Below are 14,073 nucleotides of genomic sequence, written 5' to 3'. Positions count from 1 at the left end.
TTACTTCAACGGGCATAAAAACTTCCTTGCTTTTAACAGGGCGTTTCATAACTACGAAAATGATTTAAAATGCGACACCTATCATGAAAAGAAAAAAATACACACCAGTATTCCATTTCTCCCTAAACATTGTAAGCTTCGAAGTCTTTAACTAACGTGATACCGGAGTCAACAAGCATACTTTTAGAATTTGATTAAAAGGGAATATAATATGGAATCGCGTATCTCAAGAATTTAATAACGGTATGATTATATCCGTGTACTGCGGCAGGGCTGTGTAGGGCTGTTTCGCCTGCCTGTTTATGCGAGCTGTCTTGTAGCCTACTGGTCTAGGTGCGTGACTACCAACTGGCAGGTTGTGTGTTTGAATCCAGCTGGTGCTGGACCTTTCAGTTTTATTTATTTATTTTTTAATCGCGTAACATAAACATATTACCGTATGCAAACTGTACTGTATACAATATGTATATGTATATTTAATGTCTTAACTGTGCCCGTTTAAGTATTGAATATTCATATCTAATTTTACCACTGAAGGGAAATCTTAACATAAACATACAGTATATGGCTGGACTCGGTACTTTAAAGAAAAAAATACACACCAGTATTCCATTTCTCCCTAAACATTGTAAGCTTCGAATGAAACCACTAAATAAAGACATAAATATAGAAATCTTAAGATTTGTTTTATTTAATGTTGGTAGCAGGATGAACTGTCAGAGTGTATATTTTGTCGCAAAGTTGCTACAAGATGTTAACAGTGAAAAAGGTATTTAGAAATGAGTTATTTCAAGATGAAAAAGAAAACATACACGAAACATGGTTTCATTACGACCAGAATCGGTCTTGAGATATTTTTAACTTGATTTACAGTATTTGAGAGGTATGTCTTAACACCGATACTACAGTGCTTAAGTACTGCTCACGTATATGTTTCTAGGTTTATATTATGCATTTCATACGGTCAAATTACTTTTGAGCAACTAATAAGAAGCGCGAAACGGTATGCATTTTAGTTTCGTTTTGTGCTGGAACCCGTGGATTGATTAGAGATATCAAGTACATACAAGTCATTTTTTAAATGTTGTAGTTCGTCTTGAAAAAATGTTACGAGTACATCATCTATCAACAATAACACAGGTTCTGTTTCCATATTGCGGATTTTGGTTAGGTATTATCAAATCCAGTGGCGCTGTGTGTTACTTTACTGAGTCCCATGTCACATGGTCTGTGATTGAAACCTGTAAAACCGGTTTAATTCGTCACAGCCAGCACTCTTCAGGTGTGAGGGTCTTCTGCTCAGAATGAAACGCTAAAATGTTTGTGTATATTCTAATGGTAGTGGGGGCAGGGTGTGTGGGAACAGGTTTGGTTGAAATTGCATTGGAGATCTATGTTCTTCACACCTGAAACATTTTCTCTGAAAGGATTTTCTTCGCAGTTTAACCGATCTTGTTACAGCATGTTACAGTTTACTATTATTAACCATATTAATTTTAAGTGCTTAATGTAAAATCTTGTAAAAATATATTTTCATTGTTCAAATATACATTAATATACATTAAGTCTGACTATCATATAATAAGTTAAATACAAAACTAAAGAAAAAATAGGGTTAAATATAATTCAAAATATTTTGCTAACAATGTTAACTGTTTATGAATAATAAAATGTATTAACTAAGGAGTAGGATGGCACAGTTGTTAGTATGTTTTTTGTTTTCTTTTTCATAAATACAACAGTAGTACCTGATGTCTCAGTGGCTTTCAAAATTAAATTATGCATGCAAACCTGTGAACTAGAAAGATAACTAAGATTTTAATACTAATTAAATGACCGCGAGCACTTTCCACCCCCTCTACATTCTCAGAGTAGAGCAGACTAACCTTCTAATGAAAGACGGTCCACCCCCCACGGACAGGAAAAGTGCCCACAGGCACTTAAACTTAATATGGTCAGTAACAGTAAACAGTAACATGGTCAGAAGGAGCACGTACAAACGTTTTCGAAATAACCACATGTAAGACTCTGATGCTTAAAATGTTTAGGGAGAAAGTGGAATACTGGTGTGTATTTTTTCTTTAAACTACCAATACCAGCCATATACAGTCTGTAACGTAGGGATTTCTATATGTCTTTATTTAGTGGTTACATTAGTGACAAAGGCTAAACTTATAGCTTCAGTAACGTGTACATATCTCCCCTTTTTATAAAACGACTTGGTTGAATACTGTTCCAGAGCCACTGTTGTTTCATCAGTGAAAAGTACATCATGAAATGCCTCTCCCTGTTCAATCCACTGGAAAAAAGAAAAGGAGCATAAAGCTTCTGATGGTCATAAACGATATTCATTTAGGAGCAGCATCAGAGGTATGTTTTTAACTGCACTGCATTGGAGAGAATACCATAGTGTGTTTTTTTTTTTACTCCCTGGCGGAAACTGGCTTCCAGAAGAATCAGTATGGCTCAGAGATTAAATAAAACTTCACAGACATTAACGAAGAGCATAACGCGTGTACTGTATACACTGCAAGTACAACCCCCCTCTCTGCAGGAGTGCTGGCTGTGACGAATTGAACCGGTTTCACGGGTATTTTCAAAGTAGGAGGCGAGATTTCCAGCGAAAGACACCCCCCCCCCCTCAAAAACCCAGTAAATACAGTACTTACTAGTTAAAGGCTAGGCTCCCGACTACGGCGAAAGGAACCCTTCTTTCATTAGAAGACAATGAACATATTTTAGCCCTGAATGAATTAATAGCAAACATGGTTTACATAAAAGACATTTTTCCAAGAAAGTTTAGCCTTTGTCACTAATGAAACCACTAAATAAAGACATAAATATAAAAATCGTAGGATTTTTAAAATACATGACTTTGCTAAAATTTATTTGAAAATAAAAACAATTACAACCGCCAGGGGAGAGAGAGAACAGGGGAGGGATGTTGGTTTTGCATAAGGGGCGGGGCTATGGAAATTAGGTCTGTTTGGGAATGTGGAGTTACATGTTCTGGCTGTTTGTGAATTATCGTTGTTGAGTATGGAGTGTTGAGGTATTGATTTTGTGTAATGCTTTATGTTGAAAATTGAGGTGGATTTTGTTTATGATAAACAGGATAAACTGGGATGGGAGGAAGGTTTTGCATAAGGGGCGGGATTATGATAATTGGAGGACTTTGCGAGAGTAAAATGGTTTGATTATTTGATTTTGTATTGTGGTTGTTATCTATGTTTTTGGTTGGTATTATGTTTATATGGTTGTTTTTGTTGGTTGGTTGTTATTATGGTTATTAATAATACGATCTATAGTTGAAATCTGAGCCTAAATAAAAAGAAAAAGCAAGTGATTAGGTTTATGAGCAATCTAATTACTTATTCATTTAAAAAGCTATATAAAATAAAGTTTATTATTAATTTGCTGGACAGAGCAGTGAACATTATTATGCATAAGACAAAGATAACGATCCTGATCAGTTTAGAAATCTGTGTACGCTGTAAGGTTTTAACTTCTTAAACTTTTAAAATACACGTTTTGAATAGAAAGAAATCCTCTTCCTGGTACAGTATGTATAGCAAACCAGCACGTCTTTTTTCTCCAATCAGAGAGGTGTCAGATGGTGTCAGCCAATCACCATTCTGCGTTGGGTAGCAACGGGTGACTGTTCTCAGGCGGAAGATGTAAACAGCTTAATGTTCGTGTTAAATAATTTTTTTAAATTAAAATTCATTCTATACAGCAATCGCATATTTGGGTACCGTTTCATAAAACTTTCATGCTTAAAATGTTTAGGGAGAAATGGAAGACTGTTGTGTATTTTTTCTTTAAACTACCAAGACCAGCCATACACAGTACAGTTTACATACATACAATAATGTTTATGTTCCTAAATTAATATCGTTTATGACCTTCAGATGCGTTATGCTCCTCTTCTTTTTATGCTCAGCTACTAAAATTTCCCTTTAGTGGTAAAATCCATGTAAATATTCAAAACTAAGCGGATTAAAATGTGCACAGTAAAGACATTAAATGATTAAATCTTTGCACTACCAACCAATGCACCACGAGTGCCCCTGTCGGTCATTTTGGCCAGCCAATCACTTGCCCTGCGGTACCCTCCGGTGCCCCGCGGTGGCTTGTGGGTAGGTTACAGTACCGCGGGTTTTTACCGCGCATTTTGAATGGCTGCATCTGTACCAACAGTGGCAGATAACCATAAACTATGCAATCAGAGCCAGGAAGCAGATGGAAAAAAAAACAAAGGAATAAATAAGAAAGAAATGGGAGAAAAATCATCCGATGCAGGAATTCCACATAAGACGTGTTCACATGAACATAGCAGAAATCTGGAGCAAGGTATATTCATGGTTCCACTTTCTCCAGTGAACGGAAAAAGGTTCTAGGAATCAACATGAACAGAAAGAACGAAAGCCACCCAGATTCCACTTAAAATCTGGACCATTATCTGCCATGCCAAAAGCAGCACATACAGAAATAACTGAAGAAGGTATTAGTTTACCTATGACAGTGGGTCTGATCGCTACAGAAATTTGTGTCAGTGTTGATAGAAGTTGCTGTTGGATGTCTGGAAGGTCAGAAAACTCTCTGACAGTTAGAGCATAGTTGGGATCGTAGGAGATTGTTTGCAGTTCCCGGGTGTCAGCATTCCTGGTTCCAATTCCCAGAGGAACAACCCCAAGGCCCTTCAGAGCCGAGGCAGATCCACCCACATCATCTCTGGACCTTCCCCCCGTCAACAGGATTAACATCTGAGGAACACCTTCAAGACGTCTGCTACCAGCGGATGGTGTAAAGACACTATCCTTCACAAACTGCAGAGCTGCCCCAGTGTTGAGGGGTCTTCCTCCTTTCTGTCTCAGGCCTCTTATGGTATTCATGACATCGTCTTTTGTAGAATATGTATTCAGATAGAAGTTAGCTGCTGCGTCATTACTGTACTGGATCACAGCCACGCGATCTCTACTTTCCTCCACATCAAGGTTTTCCACTACTCTACGGACAAAGTCGCGCATTGCTGGGAAGCCGCTCCTGGAGTCATCAGAACCATCCAAGAGGAACACAATGTCCCTTTGTTTCCCCTCGGTTTCAACTACAAGATAATAAGGAACATCTTTCAAAAATAAATCTTAAAAAAGGCCCATTTTTCAATTTTGCTCAATTCAGAAGAAAACCGACTCTCCTGTAGTTGAATTGTAAATGGTTTTCATACAAGAGTCTCTATGTTAGTGGAACAGAATAAGCACAATACTGACGATCATAGCAAAGACCATCACAAGAATCCAAATTCAATGTTTCAGTAAAATACTTCACAAGAAAAGAAACTAAAGTAAAAACCGTCTCATGAATCATTACTGAATGTTTGAATATAAAAACTTTTTCATGCCAGAATCATACAACATTTGAAAAAAGGCACAACTGAAAAGTGAAATAAATCATTTATGTAAGTGTGTTTTGGGAAATATGCTTAAAACGACCTACTTTCGTGGCTTAAATGATGTAAAGAAATAATCTTAAAAATCAAGAAAAACAAAAAATGACATATTTTCACAATTTGTAACATAACTGAAAACTCAGACGCTGTTAAACCAGCATAGAGAAAGAATCACAAACCATGAAGTCGTATTCAGCCTCTAGTGCCTGCGACATTGCTCAGAGGCAAAGCATGTAAAACTGTCAATGTATCAACAGTGGCAGATAACCATAAACCATGCAATCAGAGCCAGAGAGAAGATGGAAAAAAAACAAAGGAATGAATAAGAAAGAAATGGGAGAAAAATCATCCGATGCAGGAATTCCACATAAGACGTGTTCACATGAACATAGCAGAAATCTGGAGCAAGGTATATTCATGGTTCCACTTTCTCCAGTGAACGGAAAAAGGTTCTAGGAATCAACATGAACAGAAAGAACGAAAGCCACCCAGATTCCACTTAAAATCTGGACCATTATCTGCCATGCCAAAAGCAGCACATACAGAAATAACTGAAGAAGGTATTAGTTTACCTATGACAGTGGGTCTGATCGCTCCAGAAATTTGTGTCAGTGTTGATAGAAGTTGCTGTTGGATGTCTGGAAGGTCAGAAAACTCTCTGACAGTTAGAGCATAGTTGGGATCGTAGGAGATTGTTTGCAGTTCCCGGGTGTCAGCATTCCTGGTTCCAATTCCCAGAGGAACAACCCCAAGGCCCTTCAGAGCCGAGGCAGATCCACCCACATCATCTCTGGACCTTCCCCCCATCAACAGGATTAACATCTGAGGAACACCTTCAAGACGTCTGCTACCAGCGGATGGTGTAAAGACACTATCCTTCACAAACTGCAGAGCTGCCCCAGTGTTGAGGGGTCTTCCTCCTTTCTGTCTCAGGCCTCTTATGGTATTCATGACATCGTCTTTTGTAGAATATGTATTCAGATAGAAGTTAGCTGCTGCGTCATTACTGTACTGGATCACAGCCACGCGATCTCTACTTTCCTCCACATCAAGGTTTTCCACTACTCTACGGACAAAGTCGCGCATTGCTGGGAAGCCGCTCCTGGAGTCATCAGAACCATCCAAGAGGAACACAATGTCCCTTTGTTTCCCCTCGGTTTCAACTACAAGATAATAAGGAACATCTTTCAAAAATAAATCTTAAAAAAGGCCCATTTTTCAATTTTGCTCAATTCAGAAGAAAACCGACTCTCCTGTAGTTGAATTGTAAATGGTTTTCATACAAGAGTCTCTATGTTAGTGGAACAGAATAAGCACAATACTGACGATCATAGCAAAGACCATCACAAGAATCCAAATTCAATGTTTCAGTAAAATACTTCACAAGAAAAGAAACTAAAGTAAAAACCGTCTCATGAATCATTACTGAATGTTTGAATATAAAAACTTTTTCATGCCAGAATCATACAACATTTGAAAAAAGGCACAACTGAAAAGTGAAATAAATCATTTATGTAAGTGTGTTTTGGGAAATATGCTTAAAACGACCTACTTTCGTGGATTAAATGATGTAAAGAAATAATCTTAAAAATCAAGAAAAACAAAAAATGACATATTTTCACAATTTGTAACATAACTGAAAACTCAGACGCTGTTAAACCAGCATAGAGAAAGAATCACAAACCATGAAGTCGTATTCAGCCTCTAGTGCCTGCGACATTGCTCAGAGGCAAAGCATGTAAAACTGTCAATGTATCAACAGTGGCAGATAACCATAAACCATGCAATCAGAGCCAGAGAGCAGATGGAAAAAAAACAAAGGAATGAATAAGAAAGAAATGGGAGAAAAATCATCCGATGCAGGAATTCCACATAAGACGTGTTCACATGAACATAGCAGAAATCTGGAGCAAGGTATATTCATGGTTCCACTTTCTCCAGTGAACGGAAAAAGGTTCTAGGAATCAACATGAACAGAAAGAACGAAAGCCACCCAGATTCCACTTAAAATCTGGACCATTATCTGCCATGCCAAAAGCAGCACATACAGAAATAACTGAAGAAGGTATTAGTTTACCTATGACAGTGGGTCTGATCGCTCCAGAAATTTGTGTCAGTGTTGATAGAAGTTGCTGTTGGATGTCTGGAAGGTCAGAAAACTCTCTGACAGTTAGAGCATAGTTGGGATCGTAGGAGATTGTTTGCAGTTCCCGGGTGTCAGCATTCCTGGTTCCAATTCCCAGAGGAACAACCCCAAGGCCCTTCAGAGCCGAGGCAGATCCACCCACATCATCTCTGGACCTTCCCCCCGTCAACAGGATTAACATCTGAGGAACACCTTCAAGACGTCTGCTACCAGCGGATGGTGTAAAGACACTATCCTTCACAAACTGCAGAGCTGCCCCAGTGTTGAGGGGTCTTCCTCCTTTCTGTCTCAGGCCTCTTATGGTATTCATGACATCGTCTTTTGTAGAATATGTATTCAGATAGAAGTTAGCTGCTGCGTCATTACTGTACTGGATCACAGCCACGCGATCTCTACTTTCCTCCACATCAAGGTTTTCCACTACTCTACGGACAAAGTCGCGCATTGCTGGGAAGCCGCTCCTGGAGTCATCAGAGCCATCCAAGAGGAACACAATGTCCCTTTGTTTCCCCTCGGTTTCAACTACAAAATAATAAGGAACATCTTTCAAAAATAAATCTTAAAAAAGGCCCATTTTTCAATTTTGCTCAATTCAGAAGAAAACCGACTCTCCTGTAGTTGAATTGTAAATGGTTTTCATACAAGAGTCTCTATGTTAGTGGAACAGAATAAGCACAATACTGACGATCATAGCAAAGACCATCACAAGAATCCAAATTCAATGTTTCAGTAAAATACTTCACAAGAAAAGAAACTAAAGTAAAAACCATCTCATGAATCATTACTGAATGTTTGAATATAAAAACTTTTTCATGCCAGAATCATACAACATTTGAAAAAAGGCACAACTGAAAAGTGAAATAAATCATTTATGTAAGTGTGTTTTGGGAAATATGCTTAAAACGACCTACTTTCGTCGCTTAAATGATGTAAAGAAATAATCTTAAAAATCAAGAAAAACAAAAAATGACATATTTTCACAATTTGTAACATAACTGAAAACTCAGACGCTCTTAAACCAGCATAGAGAAAGAATCACAAACCATGAAGTCGTATTAAGCCTCTAATGCCTGCGACATTGCATAGAGGCAACGCATGTAAAACTGTCAATGTATCAACAGTGGCAGATAACCATAAACCATGCAATCAGAGCCAGAGAGCAGATGGAAAAAAAAACAAAGGAATGAATAAGAAAGAAATGGGAGAAAAATCATCCGATCCAGGAATTCCACATAAGATGTGTTCACATGAACATAGCAGAAATCTGGAGCAAGGTATATTCATGGTTCCACTTTCTCCAGTGAACGGAAAAAGGTTCTAGGAATCAACATGAACAGAAAGAACGAAAGCCACCCAGATTCCACTTAAAATCTGGACCATTATCTGCCATGCCAAAAGCAGCACATACAGAAATAACTGAAGAAGGTATTAGTTTACCTATGACAGTGGGTCTGATCGCTACAGAAATTTGTGTCAGTGTTGATAGAAGTTGCTGTTGGATGTCTGGAAGGTCAGAAAACTCTCTGACAGTTAGAGCATAGTTGGGATCGTAGGAGATTGTTTGTAGTTCCCGGGTGTCAGCATTCCTGGTTCCAATTCCCAGAGGAACAACCCCAAGGCCCTTCAGAGCCGAGGCAGATCCACCCACATCATCTCTGGACCTTCCCCCCGTCAACAGGATTAACACCTGAGGAACACCTTCAAGACGTCTGCTACCGGCGGATGGTGTAAAGACACTATCCCTCACAAACCGCAGAGCTGCCCCAGTGTTGAGGGGTCTTCCTCCTTTCTGTCTCAGACCTCTTATGGTATTCATGACATCGTCTTTTGTAGAATATGTATTCAGATAGAAGTTAGCTGCTGCGTCATTACTGTACTGGATCACAGCCACGCGATCTCTGCTTTCCTCCACATCAAGGTTTTCCACTACTCTACGGACAAAGTCGCGCATTGCTGGGAAGCCGCTCCTGGAGTCATCAGAACCATCCAAGAGGAACACAATGTCCCTTTGTTTCCCCTCAGTTTCAACTACAAGATAATAAGGAACATCTTTCAAAAATAAATCTTAAAAAAGGCCCATTTTTCAATTTTGCTCAATTCAGAAGAAAACCGACTCTCCTGTGGTTGAATTGTAAATGGTTTTCATACAAGAGTCTCTATGTTAGTGGAACAGAATAAGCACAATACTGACTGTCATAGCAAAGACCATCACAAGAATCCAAATTCAATGTTTCAGTAAAATACTTCACAAGAAAAGAAACTAAAGTAAAAACCGTCTCATGAATCATTTCTGAATGTTTGAATATAAAAACTTTTCCATGCTAGAATCATACAACATTTGAAAAAAGGCACAACTGAAAAGTGAAAGAAATCATTTATGTACAGTAAGTGTGTTTTGGGAAATATGCTTAAAAATACCTACTTTCAATGTCGCTTAAATGATGTAAAGAAATAATCTTAAAAATCAAGAAAAACAAAAAATGACGTATTTTCACAATTTGTAACATAACTGAAAACTCAGACGCTCTTAAACCAGCATAGAGAAAGAATCACAAAGCATGAAGTCGTATTCAGCCTCTAGTGCCTGCGACATTGCATAGAGGCAAAGCATGTAAAACGGTCAATGTACCAACAGTGGCAGATAACCATAAACTATGCAATCAGAGCCAGGAAGCAGATGGAAAAAAAAACAAAGGAATAAATAAGAAAGAAATGGGAGAAAAATCATCCGATGCAGGAATTCCACATAAGATGTGTTCACATGAACATAGCAGAAATCTGGAGCAAGGTATATTCATGGTTCCACTTTCTCCAGTGAACGGAAAAAGGTTCTAGGAATCAACATGAACAGAAAGAACGAAAGCCACCCAGACTCCACTTAAAATCTGGACCATTATCTGCCATGCCAAAAGCAGCACATACAGAAATAACTGAAGAAGGTATAAGTTTACCTATGACAGTGGGTCTGATCGCTACAGAAATTTGTGTCAGTGTTGATAGAAGTTGCTGTTGGATGTCTGGAAGGTCAGAAAACTCTCTGACAGTTAGAGCATAGTTGGGATCGTAGGAGATTGTTTGTAGTTCCCGGGTGTCAGCATTCCTGGTTCCAATTCCCAGAGGAACAACCCCAAGGCCCTTCAGAGCCGAGGCAGATCCACCCACATCATCTCTGGACCTTCCCCCCGTCAACAGGATTAACACCTGAGGAACACCTTCAAGACGTCTGCTGCCGGCGGATGGTGTAAAGACACTATCCCTCACAAACCGCAGAGCTGCCCCAGTGTTGAGGGGTCTTCCTCCTTTCTGTCTCAGACCTCTTATGGTATTCATGACATCGTCTTTTGTAGAATATGTATTCAGATAGAAGTTAGCTGCTGCGTCATTACTGTACTGGATCACAGCCACGCGATCTCTGCTTTCCTCCACATCAAGGTTTTCCACTACTCTACGGACAAAGTCGCGCATTGCTGGGAAGCCGCTCCTGGAGTCATCAGAACCATCCAAGAGGAACACAATGTCCCTTTGTTTCCCCTCGGTTTCAACTACAAGATAATAAGGAACATTTTTCAAAAATAAATCTTAAAAAAGGCCCATTTTTCAATTTTGCTCAATTCAGAAGAAAACCGACTCTCCTGTAGTTGAATTGTAAATGGTTTTCATACAAGAGTCTCTATGTTAGTGGAACAGAATTAGCACAATACTGACCGTCATAGCAAAGACCATCACAAGAATCCAAATTCAATGTTTCAGTAAAATACTTCACAAGAAAAGAAACTAAAATAAAACCCGTCTCATGAATCATTACTGAATGTTTGAATATACAAACTTTTTCCTACTAGAATCATACAACATTTGAAAAAAGGCACAACTGAAAAGTGAAAGAAATCATTTATGTAAATATGTTTTGAGAAATATGCTTAAAAATACCTACTTTCAATGTCGCTTAAACGATTTAAAGAAATAATCTTGAAAATCATGAAAAACAAGACATGACATATTTTCACAATTTGTAACATAACTGAAAACTCAGATGCTGTTAAACCAGCATAGAGAAAGAATCACAAAGCATGAAGTCGTATTCAGCCTCTAGTGCCTGCGACATTGCATAGAGGCAAAGCGTGTAAAACTGTCAATGTACCAACAGTGGCAGATAACCATAAACTATGCAATCAGAGCCAGGAAGCAGATGGAAAAAAAAGAAAAGGAATAAATAAGAAAGAAATGGGAGAAAAATCATCCGATACAGGAATTCCACATAAGATGTGTTCACATGAACATAGCAGAAATCTGGAGCAAGGTATATTCATGGTTCCACTTTCTCCAGTGAACGGAAAAAGGTTCTAGGAATCAACATGAACAAAAAGAACGAAAGCCACCCAGATTCTACTTAAAATCTGGACCATTATCTGCCATGCCAAAAGCAGCAAATAAAGAAATAACTGAAGAAGGTATTAGTTTACCTATGACAGTGGGTCTGATCGCTCCAGAAATTTGTGTCAGTGTTGATAGAAGTTGCTGTTGGATGTCTGGAAGGTCAGAAAACTCTCTGACAGTTAGAGCATAGTTGGGATCGTAGGAGATTGTTTGCAGTTCCCGGGTGTCAGCATTCCTGGTTCCAATTCCCAGAGGAACAACCCCAAGGCCCTTCAGAGCCGAGGCAGATCCACCCACATCATCTCTGGACCTTCCCCCCGTCAACAGGATTAACACCTGAGGAACACCTTCAAGACGTCTGCTACCAGCGGATGGTGTAAAGACACTATCCTTCACAAACTGCAGAGCTGCCCCAGTGTTGAGGGGTCTTCCTCCTTTCTGTCTCAGGCCTCTTATGGTATTCATGACATCGTCTTTTGTAGAATATGTATTCAGATAGAAGTTAGCTGCTGCGTCATTACTGTACTGGATCACAGCCACGCAATCTCTGTTTTCCTCCACATCAAGGTTTTCCACTACTCTACGGACAAAGTCACGCATTGCTGGGAAGCCGCTCCTGGAGTCATCAGAACCATCCAAGAGGAACACAATGTCCCTTTGTTTCCCCCCGGTTTCAACTACAAGATAATAATAAGAATCTTAAAAAAGAGAAAAGGTGCTCGATTTTAAAAGGTAGTGAATAATATTTGTAACAAGAAATATTATGAAATATAATTGAATGTACCATTCAATTAGGATAGTATATTTAAACTAGCAGTGTTTTCTAATGCTGTTTTATGCAATTATATTTAAATTGATTATTATTGTATAAAATAATACAGGTTCATAATGTCCAATATCATTTAAAAAGAAAAAAATGTTATTCAGAAGAGCTTTGATGCTACTTTGCCTTCAGTTTCATATTAAACTTCACAGAAAATGCAGATTGCATTTATATGTACATTTTAAAGTAAACTACAAATTCAAAATGATATCATATTAAAATTATCCAAATTTAAAATCATATTATAATAAGACAATACTTTAAATACATCAATTTAATATAAAATAAAAAAAATAATTTAATTTATGCATTCACAGTCTAGTATTTTTTATAAAAATAAATCAACTGTATATATAGAATACAGAAGCAGCCTGCTGCTAAAATTGGGTTGGTGACAAGAATTTTATTAATTTATAGAACTTTATGCAAAATGTTGATGTAATTTATCTATTAAAATCACAGTAAAAATAACCAAAAGAGATACTTAGAATTGTTTAGCCAGATCAGCAAAGGCCAAGGATGAGCAAAGAAAACATAGAATTTGATATTAGCTTCTCTATGAAACTGGTCAAATATCTCTTGGAAATAATACATTGAACTTTTCTGCATATTTTGATGATTATAAAATGTATGTAAGAATAGAACATCCATAATCAGAAGTACAAATGAATTCCACACAAAATAACCTCTCCTGTATGTTTCACAGTTAGATTTTGATAACATAGGCACGTTTAACACAGTTTCTGTCACAGATGTCACAAGGCATGCCGTGGAAAGGCCAGGAGAGCAATAAAGACCCTATGCTTAGCGGCAATATGGGGGTTAGCCCGAGCTCAGGAGGTCAGACGACGTTGGGTAGAAACCTATGCCCTCAGGCCGCGGAGGAAACGACCTGGTACTAGACAGGACTCAAGACCACCAAACCTTCAATGCTGAGCCAGGAGCAAAGGGTGACCCAGAAATATATAACCCCACAAAAAGTCACTTGAGAAGGACAAGACAGAGTAGGAACGCCCTCTAGCTGTAGAGGGCGTGACAGTTTCAAGAGATCTAAACTTAAGACAATACAAGGCAACATTAAAGAAATATGGATCAAAACAAAATACTTTAACAATTGAACTGTATATAAAACAGAGCAAACGTAAAGTCTTTACATTTTGTCTTAGAAATGGAGCAATGTTAATGATACTCCAACCTACAGTCAATGTATTCTGAAGATGTCAGCAACTTTCTTATTCATGTATTGTAGCACAGTGAATCACTGTTGTAAATATGTTATAA

General features: G+C 38.2%; 1 protein-coding gene across 1 annotated transcript in view; it reads right to left on the bottom strand.

Annotated features, from left to right (window-relative positions):
* The window catches only part of LOC148649270 (uncharacterized), a 128,362-nt gene that overhangs the window by 39,124 nt on the left and 75,165 nt on the right, over positions 1-14,073 (bottom strand). Inside the window, exons 52-55 of the mRNA XM_088605690.1 lie at positions 12,056-12,646; positions 10,547-11,137; positions 9,013-9,623; positions 4,517-5,096 (exon numbers count right to left, since the gene is read on the bottom strand). Coding sequence (XP_088461816.1) covers positions 4,517-5,096; positions 9,013-9,623; positions 10,547-11,137; positions 12,056-12,646 — 2,373 coding nt within the window. The remainder of the gene's footprint in view (positions 1-4,516; positions 5,097-9,012; positions 9,624-10,546; positions 11,138-12,055; positions 12,647-14,073) is intronic.

The sequence above is a fragment of the Lepisosteus platostomus genome, chromosome 14, assembly GCF_059453375.1.
Source record: "Lepisosteus platostomus isolate fLepPlt1 chromosome 14, fLepPlt1.hap1, whole genome shotgun sequence".
NCBI classification, from domain to species: domain Eukaryota; kingdom Metazoa; phylum Chordata; class Actinopteri; order Semionotiformes; family Lepisosteidae; genus Lepisosteus; species Lepisosteus platostomus.
The sequence above is the reverse complement of the archived record's forward strand: the minus strand, read 5'-3'. Positions and strand labels throughout refer to the sequence as shown.